This window comes from Plecotus auritus (assembly GCF_963455305.1).
Source record: "Plecotus auritus genome assembly, chromosome: 3".
Taxonomy (NCBI): domain Eukaryota; kingdom Metazoa; phylum Chordata; class Mammalia; order Chiroptera; family Vespertilionidae; genus Plecotus; species Plecotus auritus.
In genome coordinates this window covers 163,552,670-163,568,605 of record NC_137772.1, presented here as the reverse complement: position 1 = coordinate 163,568,605, position 15,936 = coordinate 163,552,670, and the positions used below count along the sequence as shown (strand labels likewise).

The following is a 15,936-nucleotide window of genomic DNA, read 5'->3' as shown; positions in this document are numbered from 1 at the left end:
ATTCACATTGTTGTGAAACAGATCTCCAGAACTTTTTCATCTTGTAAAACTGAAACTGTACACCCACTGAACAACAACTCCCCTTTGGCCCATCCCACCCAGCCCCTGGCTGCCACCATTCTGTTTTCTGCTTAGTCAATGAGTGTGACTGCCTTATATAAATGGAATCATACAGTATTTGTCTTTTTGTGATTGGCTTATTTCACTTAACACAATGTCCTCAGGGTTCATCCATGTTATACTGTAGCCTGTGGCAGGATTTTCTTCCTCTTTAAGGCCAAATAATATTCCATTGTTTGTGTATACCACATTTTGCATATCCATTAATGGAGCACATTCCACATTTTGTAAACAAGTATTTTGTAATTTCCCCTTTACTATCTGAAATAAATTCATAGATGGCATACCTAATTTAAAAATATATATAAACCTCTGAATATAATTTAAAGGAAAAATAAAAGGAAATAAAATAAATGTATTTTAGTTAATGCTTAACTAGAAGACAAATAAAATAGGGAGATGCTTTCACCAATGTGTAGAATTACCATAAATACAGTTAAAAATGCAGTGATGTAAAAGTATTGAATTAGTCTTAACTCAAATTCCATGAAAAGTGTTTCCATTAGTAATGTGATTTTTCTGAAATGGTGGACAACCCTTGGTCAGTCCCAAACAAAATAGAGTATAATATACATGATCACTTAACACCATTAAAAAATATTGTGTGGCCCTAGCCGCGTTAGCTCAGTGGATAGAGTGTCAGCCTGCTGACTGAAGGGTCCCAGGTTTGATTCCGGTCAAGGGCACATGCCTGGGTTGCGGGTTCAACCCTCAGTAGGAGGCATGCAGGAGGCAGCCGATCAATAATTCACTCTCACCATTGATGGTTCTATCTCTCTCTCCCATCCTCTCTGAAATAAATGTAAAAATATATATTTTGTGTTTATATATAAGAAAGAATTGGGTTGTAAGCTCGGGTTATTAAAAATGCTGGCCTGTTTGCTTGGAAGTGAAATTATGTGTTTCTGTATGTAAATATTTATTATCGGTTTGTTCTCTCTAATAATTTCACAACAGGATATTGAAGAGACGATGAACACTGCTTTGAATGAACTCCGAGAACTGGAGAGACAAAGTACAGCAAAGCACGCCCCCGATGTGGTTCTGGATACCTTAGAACAAGTGAAAAACTCTCCTACCCCCGCCACTTCCACAGAATCGCTCAGCCCTTTGCACAACGTTGCCCTCAGGAGCTCAGAGCCTCAGATTCGACGAAGCACTAGCTCCTCCAGTGACACGATGAGTACTTTCAAACCTATGGTGGCCCCCAGAATGGGCGTGCAGCTAAAGCCTCCAGCCCTCAGGCCAAAACCTGCTGTTCTTCCAAAAACAAACCCTACCATAGGACCTGCGCCTCCCTCCCAGGGTCCTACAGACAAGTCATGCACAATGTGAAAACCACTGGGCAAGGTCATCGGGAGGTGATTAAAAAAAAGAAAATGGATTAGTGACAAGTCACAATCCATAACTTTCCTTAGTTTTGTGCTTAGAACTGGAGATCTTCTGGCTTTCCTATGTTCTCGAATGTAACGTCTGAGACTAGCTAAATTAACATGGGCATTTGTATTTTGTAGTTTCTTTTTTTAAAATAACTGGACATATGTCATTTTAAAGACAATAGACTCACTTAGACTTACTTGAAAATTCAATGCTGCACCATTTGTAACGAAGGCAACACCACTGCTCTCCGCATTGTATAGCGCTTCAGGTATAGAGCAACCTGGGTGACTCAGAACTGCCTGGGTCCCAAAGCATGAGAATCTGAGTTCCAGGCTTTGGAGTATATCCAGTGTTGGTCTGTGGCACTTGGGGTAATGGCCAAAGGGTGGTGATGGCATTGTTTGGTAGCTGACAGTGAGCACCTGTGGTTCCATGTAAGGGGACAGGGTTTGGCTCATGCTAAAGACTTTCAGGTGTCAGTGGGATGGACATTCCCAGTGGGACCTTCAGCCCACGGCCTGAATGATTGGATGATTGTCTCTTTCATAGTAAGTCATTTCCCTGGGTCCAGGTTAAAGACTCAGCGGAAGAGGGTAGAGCCTCTGTAGTTACTGCTTGACCTGAAACCTGGGAGAGGGGAGAGACAGTTCTCCAGAGTTTATTGATGTGACTCCCATGAGCCTGATCAGGCCCCAGAAGATTTCCAGCTCCATCCTTCACATTCACAAAGGACCAGAGCTGTCTAGTCTCCAAGACTTTCTGGTTACACTACTCCACAAACTACTTCCAAGATCTGTTGTTCAGTTACTGCCTGGAAAATTTTCCCAGCTCCCCTGAATCCCTGGCTTCTCCTTTCTGGAAATGGAGAAAGCAAGCAGCACACCAGTGCTTGGTTCACTCGGCCTTCTCTTCTCCAGACCAAATGACCTTGGTTCCTTTAAACATGCTGCAGAGAACAGACGATCCTGAATTGAATCCCCACCTTTCCTCTCCTTGTGTCTCTTTGAGCCAACCTAGAACTGGCCACGGTACTGGAGTAAGCGCCGTGCTGGCCACGGTGGGAGAATTTCCTCATGGTTCCAGGACCACTTCCTCCCGATTTTATACCCTGGAACCAGGACTTTTTTTTTTTCCTTTTCCTTTCTCATATGGTCTCTACATAATTCCCATAGTCACCTGGCTCCATGAGGGGCCCTCTGACAATTTTTCTTTAGCCCATTTTTATGCTATAGTTCCCTCTATCTTAAAACAGTTGCTTTGAATTAATTTGCTTTTACAAAGGTACAAATCACCACTCCCCCACCAGCAGCAGCTTATATCATCCGTAAGCCTGTGAGCATTTTATCTGTTCTATCATTGAACTTACTGATGAGGAGACCTGTTGTTTTTTATGATAAATGGATGGCCAGAACTCACCCCTCTGGACCACCATTGATTTCCTTCTAAGTGTGGTTTCAAACTGGTAGCCAATCGCATGCCCACCTAAGAAGTACACAGTATGGACTTCATCAGCCCACTGGTGACTGCATCGTGCAGGAAAGAATGAGGATCTGAACTAAAATCAAGATCATGACTGAGCTCTACCTCAGGTTGCCAGTCTAATCATTCTAATGCAAACAGAGACTAAATTAATGAGATACTTTCCTTTCAAAGTCACACTCTGGTTGCTTGCCTACAGCCTAATTTCACAATTGTTTTGAATAGTGAATTTTTTTCCGAGTGTTTCCAAGAATGGTAAGCTTTTAAACCTCTTCATTTTCAGAACCATCTGGGTTGTTTTTTTTGTTTGTTTGTTTGTTTGTTTTGGGGGGAGGGAAAGGCCCATTTTGAAAAAGAGTCCCAGCTCAACATCTTGTCCAACCCCTCCCCATTTCTCTTGAGCTTTTGTGGTCCTTCAGCACCTTGGACACATGGAGACAGCCAGGACAACCCTTTGAATAGCATTAACCCTTTTAAACAATCTTCCTGAACTCCCTAGGAAATTTAAACTTTCCTAAATAGTCTCCCAGTTCTTTCTGGATTCCACTTTGGTTGCTGATTCTCTGTCACTCTCTGGGGAAACAGAAGCAAAGAATAAAGGTGGGAGCAATAGAGGAGGGAGGGGAAATGTTAAATCTTTTAAAAATTAAAGTAAAAAGGATTCTTAAAAACCATTTTCCATCTTTGGTGGAAGTGCAAGATGTTAACAAAGGGCATCAAAAGGTGTTTGGATTTATTAGTTGGTAGGGGGAGGAGAGGGGCCTCTCTTATAAGCTTTAACTATAGCTTTTCAGATCTTACTCCAAGCTTCATTCTCCAGACTTTCCCCTGGTGATCCTCCCGTGTCTCCTCGTTGTTTGCACCTGTGAGGAATGAGGATCGCCCTCCTGCCATCGGCTGCCTGGGATGGCAGAGGACATGCTGCTCTGGACCCTCGGAGCCTCCGAGGCTGTGCCTTCCAGGAAATGGCTCCTAACACTATCCCATCCCTTCCCTACTCTGTCTCTTTTCCCCCTAAGTCCCTGCTGTCACCCTGAGGCACTTTTTCCCCCAATTCCCAGAGAAGGATGTGACTCAGAATGAGTAAGAACTCAATAGGGACTCACCTATCCTTACTTTGTTCAGTAAAAGTTTTCAGATTCCAGGGGTAAGACACGGTGGCCACCACAATGTATCCAAACTTAACACCCGGTAAGCGCATTAAAAGAGACTTTACCTGGTACACGGCCTGCCTTACAGCCTCAGGGTAGCACACAGCAGGGAGGTGGAAGGCACAGGAATGAGGAAAGAAGAAAGAAAATGAGTCCTGAGATGTTTTGCCTGAAGTTTCAAGGATCTTTGTCCTCGTGTGCAGTTTGGAAAGAGTGTTGTTTTGATGATGGAGGGATGATGGTTCTACAAAGATTACCTGACTCCACTTACACAAGACTATGTATCCTCAGCTGATATCACTGTATGTTCATGTCCCCTCCATGGAACTCACCCAATTAGATTTACCAAGTTGGCCTTTGGTTTGGGTCAGGGTGTGGATTAGCATAGAGAGAAAGGTACTTAGTACATATTTCTAGTGAGTGCTCTAAATTATTTCAACATGTTGAATGGCCCTTTGTAGAGCTCCATGTTTATGTTCAGTGTCACCGCTATTGTTCAATTGCATGTTTTCTCACATATGATCTGACTTTGGTGCCCCTTGAGCCTCATAGAATCATTTACAACTGTGCCCCACCGAACCTACTGCAATGAGCGTGAAAGTTATCAATGGATATAGAGCCCTGCCGGTCAGATTGTATCAGTTCCGTTTTCTGTCTTTGTACTTTTGCCATTTCCAAAAATGGGCTTATAATTTAATCAAGAAGACGAAGGGAGTGGGGAAGAGTACTGGTCTCCTGAGTTTTGCGGAATGACATAGCCCCTGGGGTCTACAAACTGAAGAAACTTGAATCTGATCATTACAGCCTCAAAAAAAAATTAAGAGCCTATGGGTCCATTGAGGGTGTAGAAGACTTCATATTTGGGGTGACACAGTAGCGAGAGGCCATGAATGCAGGGAATGCACTTGGGACTGAGTCTTGCTCTGAGTTACCCACGGCAGAAGCCCCAGAAGCCCCGAGCCATGAGCGGCTTTAAAGTGAAGGCTCTATCCATGTGTAAATAGAGCTCCTATGGAGTCACCCCCTGAACTGAAAACCCCACCACCAGCTGGGCTGGGGGGTGAGGCTGGGTGCAGGGTGGTTGGCACAGCTTTGTTCAGATCCATAAAACAAACTGGAAATGGAGCTTTCACTTACCCTAGTATACTTTTTAAAAAGTAGTCTACGTGATATAATCGAGATGGGTACCGTATATTTAAATTACGTAGGGAATTTTGTATGTTTAAATAATTGTACTGGGTTCCATAATGCTTATAGAAACTGTTTAGTAAAAGAAAATATATAAACCGTGCATTTGTGAATGCCCCCTTAGAGCATTCATCCAAGTTCAGTGTGTCGTGTGACGGTTATTATAGCTGTTTATAGTAAGTGGCTGTGGAACAGGAGAGACTGCTATTTACCTAGGGGCTCAAGGGTAGCTCCTGCCCACTTAATGAAATCAGTGTTGTCCTTTCCTGTCCATTTGATCAATTGCAGTGCTGGTAGCTTCCTGCTTGTGACTGTTACCTAATTGTGTCGATGTACATCTGTAGTATGTACATGTGAAAGTGCCTTTCTATTTTAGGAGTTTTAGCCTGGCTCTTTACTGTTGCCCCAGCCTCCTCTCCCTCTTCTCCTCCCCGCCCCCTCTCCTGCCCCACCGCCTCCAATTTTTACTGCCTACTTGAGTGTTGAAACTTCCTCCACTCACTCCCAGCTCCTCCATCCCCACCTTCCTGTGCCTCGAGTGCTCAGTATTGTCCCCGCTTGCATCCTTGTCATCAGACTCTCGTTTTCCTTGTGACTGTGACTGTGCCTTCCCCATGGTAACTCTCCCTTTACCCTCCCTTCCCACCCTTCTCCACACCCTTGCGGCTTGCCACCAACACCCTCCTGTTTGCCTTTGCTCTCTGTGCTGCCTCTTGTCATTACACTCCATTGGCTCTGAGGTGAACATGAAGGGGGATGCTTTTACAGGTCTGGGAGAAAAAAATACGTTTTGTTGTTCTGTTGTGACAATGCACTTTTATGTATAGTACTGTACATTTTGGCATGTACCATTCCAGGCTTCCGTATACAGTCAGGTCTGTTCTTCACGGTGTATCTTTATAATAAATAAGATAGTTCTGGCTGCCTTTGTCTGCTTCCGATTTGGTGTGATTCTCCGTGGTGTTTTCATTCCTTTCCTTTTTTTTTTTTTTTTTTTTCCTAATTACTGTTGACCCCCAGAGAGCTGAGTTGCATTAAATAATGTGAAACTACCTTTTTTTTTAAGTTATCTCTTTTCATTTTTGTTTGTGAATTTGAAATGAGGCTTTATGCACAGACCCATGACCATGAGGCCAGGTTTTCAGAGTTACAGTTGGAGAGACTCCTGTATAGATGGGGAAAAGGGGTTGGGAGAGTCTTAATACAGAGGCTGAGAGCACAGTCCTAAGCACTCACCAGCTGGAAGTCTTTTTTTTATGTACCGAATTTATTTTTTTATTCCTTATTTTCTTTCCTACCATTTATCCCCTCCTCCATCTCCACACTGTTGTCCATGAGTTCTCTCTCTTTATTTTTTCTTTTTTGCTCAATCCCTCCAGTCCCCTTGAAATCTTTTTTTTAAGGACCCTGGCATAGTAAGCCTTTTCAAGCTGATCTTTAGTTTCATTTGAATAAATTGAAATGCAATCCTTAGGTATAGACTATGTTTAGAATTGCCCCATGTATTGATATTGGTACTTTTTTTCTCAAACAAAAAAAAAAAAAAACACAACTAACTCTTGGAGGACTTAGCAATACATCATAAATGGTTTTATAAAACTGTATCAGCAGTGTGCTGGATTGAATATTGATAAGAGTTATGGAGTAAAAAATAACATGTAAATCAAGGGGGGGGGAAACTTCATTGATGTTAAAATGCATACAGAAAAGTACACAAATCATTGGTACAACAGTTTTCACAAAGTAAAACAGAAATATATCCACCACCTGGATCAAGAAATAACACATTATCGGCATCCCAGAAGCTAGGCTTGTGCCTCTCGAACGTTCATCAATATCTTGATGAGTAACAGGTTGGGTTTCCCCTGGCATTATAACTTCCTTTTTTTTTTTATTGATTGATTTTAAAAAGAGAGAGAGAGAGACATTGATTTGTTGTTCCACTAATTTATGCATTTAGTGATTGATTCTTGTATGTGTCCTGATGGGATGGAACCAGCAACCTTGGTGTTATTGGAAGGATGCTCTAACCAACTGAGCTAGCTGGCAAAGGCCTCATTATAACCTGTTTATAAATAGACTCACAGTATGTTGATATGTGTCAGCTTCTTTTGTTGAAATTTATGTCTGAGAATTGTCCATCTGATATATAACAGTAGGGTTTTTTCCCACTTTCACTGCTAGATAGAATTCTATTACAGTAGCACGCTTGGTGTTATATTTATTTTAATATTCCTGATTAAACTGTGGGTATGGTATGCAGAAATCTTTAAATGTGAAAAAGTAAATGAACAAAAAGTAAAATAAAACCCACCTCTTAAAGGACATGTTTTCCCAAAACATGATGGAATGACTTTGAACTAAGCCATTGACTGGAAGGCCTACCTGAAAGCAGGTAGGACCAGAAAGATGGATTTCGAGGCTGCCACACAGGAACAAATGCCCAAGTCATACAGGATTGTTCCCAGAAAGACACCACTGCCCTGCACCTCCCTCACTACCACCCTCAAGTCTGAGCCTCCGCCCTCCAAGTGCACCTACATCCCTCCCTCCTGAATTAGAGTCCCTGGGCGTGTGTCTGCTTGTCAACTCCCACTGTTCTTTCACCAGCCAACCCTGGGAGAATATGAGGAAGGCAGGGAAAAGGAATTTTCTGCCTTCTACTTTGGATACTTGGGACTCCTGCATTGGAAAATTCCCCAAGCTTGATCTAAAGTCCCAAAAAGGTCCTGGGAGCCAAAAACCAGCAAATTCCATCCCACAGGCCATATATCCCCATTTGGGTTTTGAAAAATATGGTCAATGTATCTTTGGGAAATAATCATGGTGAGGTTTATCATTCTCCAGTAGCCTTTTTATCTCTTCCTACATAGTAGATAGAAATGTGCCTTCTGCAATAATAAAAATAAATAAAAGAAACAGCCAGACCTGGCCAGTGTGGCTGAGTGATTGAGCATCGACTGATGAACCAGGAGGTCATGGTTCAATTCCCGGTCAGGGCACACGTCCAGGTTTCAGGCTCGATCCCCAGTGGGGTAGTGTGTGCAGGAGGCAGCCAATCAATGATTCTCTCTCATCATTAATGTTCCTATCTCTCTCTTCCTCTCCCTCTCTGAAATCAATAAAAATTTATTTAAAAAAAGAAACAGCCAGTTTATCAAGTTTAGTTCTTCACATGAGTTGCTGGAGAGCTGGGACTTGGCTGAATATCAAGGGATGTGTTTGTGTGTGTGTGTGTGTGTGCACGTGCTGATGTTACCTCTCTTATTCCCTTTAACATGTGTGTTTTTGTCTTTTTTTTATGCCCTTTATTGTCATTTAGAGAGCTATTGGGAGGCAACAGAGAGGTAAATGTCTGTCTTCAAATCACCACCTTTAAACTTTAAAGTTCCTCCTTTAGCCTCCTTACAAAATCCTTCCTGGATAAATCAGCCAGAGTTGGTTTCTGTTGCTTGTAACTGAAAGACCTAACTGGTGCACATACTGAGAGAATTTTCTTCCTAATACAGGTATCCCCCACTTTCCAAAAGCTTATGTTACACCACTTCACTTTTATGAAAGACCTACATTAGTACCTGTTTTTGCTAACTGAACGTAATCTGAAGAGGATTTTCACTTTAAACAGAAAAGGTGAAAAGCAAAAGTAGCATTTGTTTTGCAGCGAGCTGTTATAGAGGTAGCGTGGACCTGGAGGGGCAGTGACGGGCCCTGCCAACCCTCCTCCTGGCACTGCACTCAGCATCTCAGCATTAAACTTTGTATCTGTGCTTTATCTCAATTTACTTTGTGTGGCCTAAAGCAAGACGTGTCCCAAGATATCAGACCTAATAGAGCTAACAAGGGAGTAATCGCGGTGTAAAACTGGATGTAATCAGTCTTTTGATTGTGGCACACAAAATAAAAATGTGCGCATTGGATTTTGTGTCTGGGAACTCTGAAAAAAAATTCCATATGAATTAATGGCAATTGCTTCTTTATGCCATTTTGGCTTACAAAAGTTTTTATGGAAACACTCTACTTTCAGATAGCAAGGGAAGCCTGTAAAGCTAAAACGGTTGTTCTTGAGGGTAGAGTGCATAGAACCCTAAATGTTAAAAAGGTAAGTTCTAGTCCAGACCGAGCTCTTTCACCAGGAAGAATTCCCCAAATCCTGCAGCCCACCACAGCGGGGAAATGGCAGCGTTCTTCTCAGGGCTGTGAGCATCCATGCTACCTCCAGAAAAGATGGCTTAGGAAAGACACCGCCAAAACTTCTTGCTTCATTTGGTTTAATCACTTCAGCATTCAGGAGTAAAACAGTGGGAGAGAGTTATTTCATTTTATCTTGGAGGTATTTGCGTATTTCTGTTTTTAACCAAAAAATTTAAGGCCCTAGCCAGTTTGACTCAGTGGCTAGAGCGTTGGCCTGTGGACCAAAAGGTCCTGGGTTTGAATCTGGTCAAGGACACATACCTCGGTTGCAGGCTCCTCCTCGGCCCATTCTCTGATGGGGGGCTCGTGCAGGAGGCAACCAATTGATGTGTTTCTCTCACGTCAATATTTCTCTCTGTCTATCCCTCTCACTTCTACTCTCTCTAAAAGTCAATGGAAAAATATCCTTGGATGATAAAGCAAAGTAGTAAAAAATAAATAAATAAATATGATCAAAAATGAGGAAAACTTGTTTAGCATGGTGTGAAGCAAAATACATGATCACAAGTGCTTATTGAATAAACAGAACACCTGGCCAAAATGAATAAGTGAAACAACCATTGTAGTTCATAAATTTTGACTTGGAAAAATAAAAAGTTATAATATAGCTTATTGGGAATGAGAGCATGTTAATAAAGAAAAGATAGTAAGTCCCCAATGACCTGTGTGGGAAAAAAGAAGTTCAAATATATCTGATTATGTGCCCAAAGAAAATCACCAGTGGGCTCTCGGAATAATTTGCATTCAATAAATGATATTTCAAAATAGGAATTCATATGTAGGTCAAATGCAGGCCACAAGTTTTAAAAGTCTACTGGAATTGAAAGATATATTTAGAATGAAGATATTATAATTGGGTTTTAACAATTCAGTATGATGGGAAAAGTTTCTATAAAATAATTACCAGGAAGTTTTAGACGTGAAAATATTGGTCACAATAAAGAGAGAAGGCAATTGTTAAACCACCCAATTTGATGGTGCAATCCATCCTTATTGCACTCTTAGAATTAAATTGCCTGAGTCCAAACCCCCAACTGCCAGTCACAGTAGAATTTCCAAAGGCCCATCGATGCCCTTCCAGCTTCTCATTCCTCCCCTAGAGGTTCCTTCTTGTTTTAAGTATCTTGGGGGCTAGAGAGGTTGTCTGGCTCCATCCAGTATCAATACGCAGTGTGGCAGAGAGGCCACTACAGCTGAGTAGCTGCTGGCCTCTGAGAGTTATGCCCAAAGCACAGCACTGAACACAGTCCCTGCTCTCGGAGCAGACCCAGGGCAGAGACAGCAGTGTCCTCCCAAGAGCAAATCTAAAACGGGCAGCACTGACACCAACAGAGGCACTTGGCACTTGACTGAGATGTCCAAACAATTGGGGAGTAAGTCAGCATTTCAGTAAAAATGCACATCCCATAACTGGGTCTGGTACCTTTCCCCTCGGCATTGATTTGGTGGTGATTAATTGCTATTTTGTTCAACTGTCAGGACAGAAGAAATTATTTTTTATTTCCATCTATTCCCAAGGAAAGTCCTAGAGAGTTCAGAGTTTACTTAAAATGTAATGTTATTTGAAATTATGCAAAAGATATATTAAGTTAACATTAACTTTTCTACCAGTATTTGTCTCTTTGTCGTTATAGCATGGCTATGGAAACCAAAGGGAAGAACTATGTGTGATCAAGTCAAAATCAGCTCCCCACAAACTGGAGAATTTGTGTCATATTCCCAAGCTAGGGGACCTAGGACCCAGGGAATGAATGATAAAAACATCTGCATGCAGCTGGAGACGAGATCGAATTCAGAATGGTTCTAGGCCTTCACTACAGGCATCCTTTTCCTTCCCTTTTCCTTTATTTTTACGGTGCATGATATGAATCTGTGGTGTGACTTAGCTCTTAGCACCTCACCAAGTCTACTTGCACCTCACCAAGTCTACTTGCCTCCTATCCCCTGGGCATCTACGGTTTTCTTAGATCTTTGCTGAGAAGAGGCTTTAAGGATGGATGTTTATGTTGCACTTAGGATTCAGTCTGCTCTGTTGAGCAAGACAGACAAAGACTTTTTTTTAAAGCCATCAATAATCTTCTAAAATGGACAGCACATCACCTCATTCCCCACTTAAACCCCCTATGATGATTTCCCATGCCACTTGGAATAAAATCCAAACTCCCAACCTGGGTCAACATGATCTGGCTCCTGCTAAACCCTTCTACCCCCTCTTGTTCTGTCCCCCTCATGACACACCCACCATACTGGCAGTTTTGCGTCCCTCCTACATGCTGAGCTGGTTTCTGCCTTAGACCTTTACCCTAGCTCCCTCTACCTAGAGTGATCGTCCCTCAGATTTTCATCTTTATCAGAAAGATGGCCCTTTTCTGATATTCAGCTTGCAACTCAAATGTCAGCTCTGCAGAGTTAACACCCTGGATACAGGCTGAGCGGGTGCAGGGCAATTTGGCGACAGTGACTCAAATCACAAACACATATTCCCTTTGGCCCAGTAATCCCACCTCTACAAAGTTATCTTACAGATGCATTCACACGCAGGGAAATTATATATGCATTGAGTTATTCATTACAATATCTGGAATAACAAAAGACTGCAGACAAACTCAATGTTTATCAACAGGAGAGCAGGTTAAATAAATTATAGAACATTCATACACTGGACTATTACTTTGCAGCTATACAAAAGAATGAGGAAGATCTCCAAGTCCTCAAAGATATACAATTATGTAAAAAGCAAAGTGCAAAGCAGTGTATGTGGTATACTACCATCTGTGTAAGGAAGGCTTAAAATAAGAATATAAGCTTCTATTTGCTTGTTTATATCAAGCAACTCTGTAAGAATACAAAAAAAAAGCACAACTATTTACAGAGGTTTCCTAGGCAGATAGTGGTGAATAGGGGACTGAGATGGAAAGGAGACTTTTGGGGAGTACTTTTTTTTTAAATATATTTTATTAATTTTTTACAGAGAGGAAGAGAGAGGAGAGGGATAGAGAGCTAGAAACTTCGATGAGAGAGAAACATCGATCAGCTGCCTCCTGCACACCCCCTACTGGGGATGTGCCCGCAACCAAGGTACATGCCCTTGACCGGAATCGAACCTGGGACCTTTCAGTCCGCAGGCCGACGCTCTATCCATTGAGCCAAACCGGTTTCAGCGGGGAGTACTTTTTAATACATTTTCGTGTCTGATTCATGTGACTATATTACCTTTTTAAAATTAAATACATGTAAAATTGTTTTTATTCTGCAGGAAAATAAAACAGCACTTTCCCAATACACCCTTTATTCCACTACCCTGCTTTATTTTCTTCATATAGCATTTACCACTATGTAACAGGACATAAAAATGGAAGCTCCACTGAAGCACCGAAACATCATATCCCAATGTACGAAACCAAATCAACATGCAAATTTTCAAAGTGTTTTCACTAAAAGCTGGCGAATACCTCACTCTCCTCCAGTGGTGTAGAGACTACAGATATTAGGAGAATGATTTATGAAGAGGATTTCTGGAGAGAAGTGTGTGTGCTATGAGCTCCCCTCCAAGAAGATGGGAGGTGCCTGGTCCCCACCTCAATTCTAGTGAGTGGGGCATCAATGGGAACCCCCAAAAAGTTTGATATATGTCCCCTGCAGTTGAGGGATACAATGAAGTGGGTTGACTTCCTTGTGGATCTTTAGGGTGAGGCATAGCCAGGTTGGGTAGGTGCTGATGGAGGAGGTGACAAGGTGGTGGCAGCAGGGCCAGCTGCACTCCCAGAGTCTGGCAGGACCAGGGATGCATGATGTGGGCCAAGCTCTATGCAAAAGAGAAGGCTGAGCTCGTGTCATCTGATGTCTTGGTCCCTGGAGGCAAGAGCAGAACCTTAAAAACATAGAGCTGGATTCCTAAGTGCTGAGGACGCAGTAAACAGCCAGAAGAGAGATCCCAGCTGGAGTTGGGAAGGAGAATGCTAAGTCGCATTAAATTTTAAGTTTATATTATTTATGTCATGGGACTTGAAATGATAAATGACTGAATCAAGGATGTGTTTATAACTTGAAGTGGTCATAGGATTTTTATTGCCTAATTGTGGCCAGTGTAAGTGCCATGATAGAGGAAAGCAGGGCAGAGAGTGGCAAGAGGTACTGCTCTGAGTCGGGGATCGTGGAAAGCCTCTTTGAACAAAGACTTAGTGAGGTGAGAAGACAAACCACACTGACATCTTAGCTATTTCTAAGAATTTCCTAAGCAGAGAGAGCAGGTACAGAGACCCTGCGTGGGTGGGGAGCATGCTTGAAATGTTTGAGAAACAGCGAGAAACCCAGCGTTGACTGGAGCAGAGTGAAAAGGCGAAGAATAGAGGACGTGAAGCAGGAAAGTGAGCCAAGGGCCAGCTCATGCAGGGCTTGTTCCATAGTGAGGAGTGTGCATTTTCTCCTCAGGGGTAGAGAAGATTTGTAGATGGGGTGGCGAGTTGACATACATGAGTTGAATGTGTAAATGGTAGAAGGACCTAATCCTGCCCACTCACTTTTTTATTCCTCTCACAAGATTAAATGATTTGAGGGCAGGCACATGGCCCAAAACGGGCTAAGTTAGGATCAATCTTGGAGCATGTGTTTTACTTATGGAAATAGTTTCTCTCTTTTCCCTGAGGTGACTAAGCCAATCAGATGTAAGCCTGGAACGGTGGGGGCCATCATCAGAGAGCCTGCCTGGGAACAGTGCCAACAGAGAGGAAAAGAGACATTGGAAAAAAAGAAAAAGTGACAGTAACCAAAATTTGATGGCACTGTATGAGCCCTTGAATGCAGACAAGCCTAAAACTAAATACTGTGTAACCCTGGAATTTACCAGGTTCATAAGCCAATACCTTTCCTTTTTTTTAACACAAGGTAGTTTCAGCTGGGTTTCTGTCTCTAGCAAGAGTTCAGAATACTATAGACACCAAATTATTAACAGTAACTATCTTTGGATGGTGAGATTACACGTGATTGCTTGTTTTCCCTTTCTGCTTATATGTGTTTTATTGTGTTTTTTAGTATTGGTGGCAATTTACTCATTTTGCAATAAAAGAAAAATTCAAGTATTATTTTAATACTAGAGGCCCGGTGCACAAAATTCATGCACTCAGAGAGGGGGGTCCCTCAGCCTGGCCTCTGCCCTCTCGCGGTCCGACAGCCCTTGGGGGAAATCCTTAGTGCTGTCGTGGAGGCGAGAGAGGCTCCTGCCACTGCTACTGCACTCGCCAGCCGTGAGCCCGGCTCAGGGCTTTGGCTGAGTAACGCTTCCCCTGTGGGAGTGCACTGACAACCATGGAGCAGCTCCTGCGTTGAGTGTCTGCCCCCTGGTGGTCAGTGTGTGTCATAGGAACTGGTCATTCCACTGTTCAGTCAATTTGCCTGTTAGCCTTTTATTATATAGGATATGGAGGGGAGAGATAGAATGTCATTGAGGGTGGAAAACCAGCAGATGCCTAGTCAATCTAAGAAAGGGCTTTGGACCCTCCTTGGCACTCTCCAATCCCTACTCCACTTTGAACATTTGTGCTTCCCCATGTTATTTGCATAATTTACTTATAAAATTCAGGGATAGAGGAATTAATGATTTCCAAAGTCTCTGCCAGATCTGTGATTTTCAGAATGACCTGTATTCTTGCATGGTTACTATTGTATCTAATTCAAGCTAATGTTGGTGCTGTACTTTTCTTTGCAAGAGAAAAGCATGGAACATGAGAGATTCTTTTTTTCATTCCAGCAAACACGTTCCTCCCACTTCAGTTACTTAATGCCCTTTGGACCACAGACTGCCTCAAGATCACCTGGGATATCTGTGTATAATACAAACTCAGGCTCCACCCAAAACACCAATAGGTCTGGAATGGGGTCCAGGAACCTGCATTTTATACACTCTCTAGGGAATTTTCCTGCACAATAGAGCTCAAAATCATTTCCATAAATAACATGTAAAAATTCTATAGTAACCAACTTTCAATATAAAAAACACCAAAAAGCTTTTTCCTCAGAGTTCATGTTCATATACCAAAAATAATCACGAAAATCGAGAGGTCCATAAAGTCAGATTTGTTCCAATATATTATCTCTAAATTCCCTAATCAACCCCAAATTGCGCCAGCTGGTTAACATAACCACTCCCTCTTTTTGAGAGCCTCAAAAAAATGAGCAGCTAAATTAGTTTATTGGGAACAGTCAAGAAAAAGCTTCATCACATCTATGAAACATGTGAACAACATACGTTTCCCATTGGTGACCCATATGGTAGACTCTAAGCAAAGAGGAATGAAAGCTCCATTTGCACCAACAGGGAGAAAGAGCCAGGCTTGCTCTTTTGCATGGCACCTCAGAACCAGTCGACTGCCTCGAGATGAAGCTGAGCATCTCTTCCCCAGCCACTGTCAGAAACTCATTGAAGGGGACG

The 15,936-nt window shown here is 42.4% G+C and overlaps 1 protein-coding gene across 2 annotated transcripts in view; it reads left to right on the top strand.

The window, feature by feature from the left end:
* SRGAP1 (SLIT-ROBO Rho GTPase activating protein 1) overlaps nucleotides 1-6,240 on the top strand; it is a 288,960-nt gene extending 282,720 nt beyond the window's left edge. For both annotated transcript variants that reach the window (XM_080660547.1, XM_080660549.1), the window contains exon 22: nucleotides 1,078-6,240. In XM_080660547.1, coding sequence (XP_080516673.1) covers nucleotides 1,078-1,455 — 378 coding nt within the window. In that variant the 3' untranslated portion in view covers nucleotides 1,456-6,240. The remainder of the gene's footprint in view (nucleotides 1-1,077) is intronic.
* The last annotated feature ends 9,696 nt before the right edge of the window (nucleotides 6,241-15,936 follow it).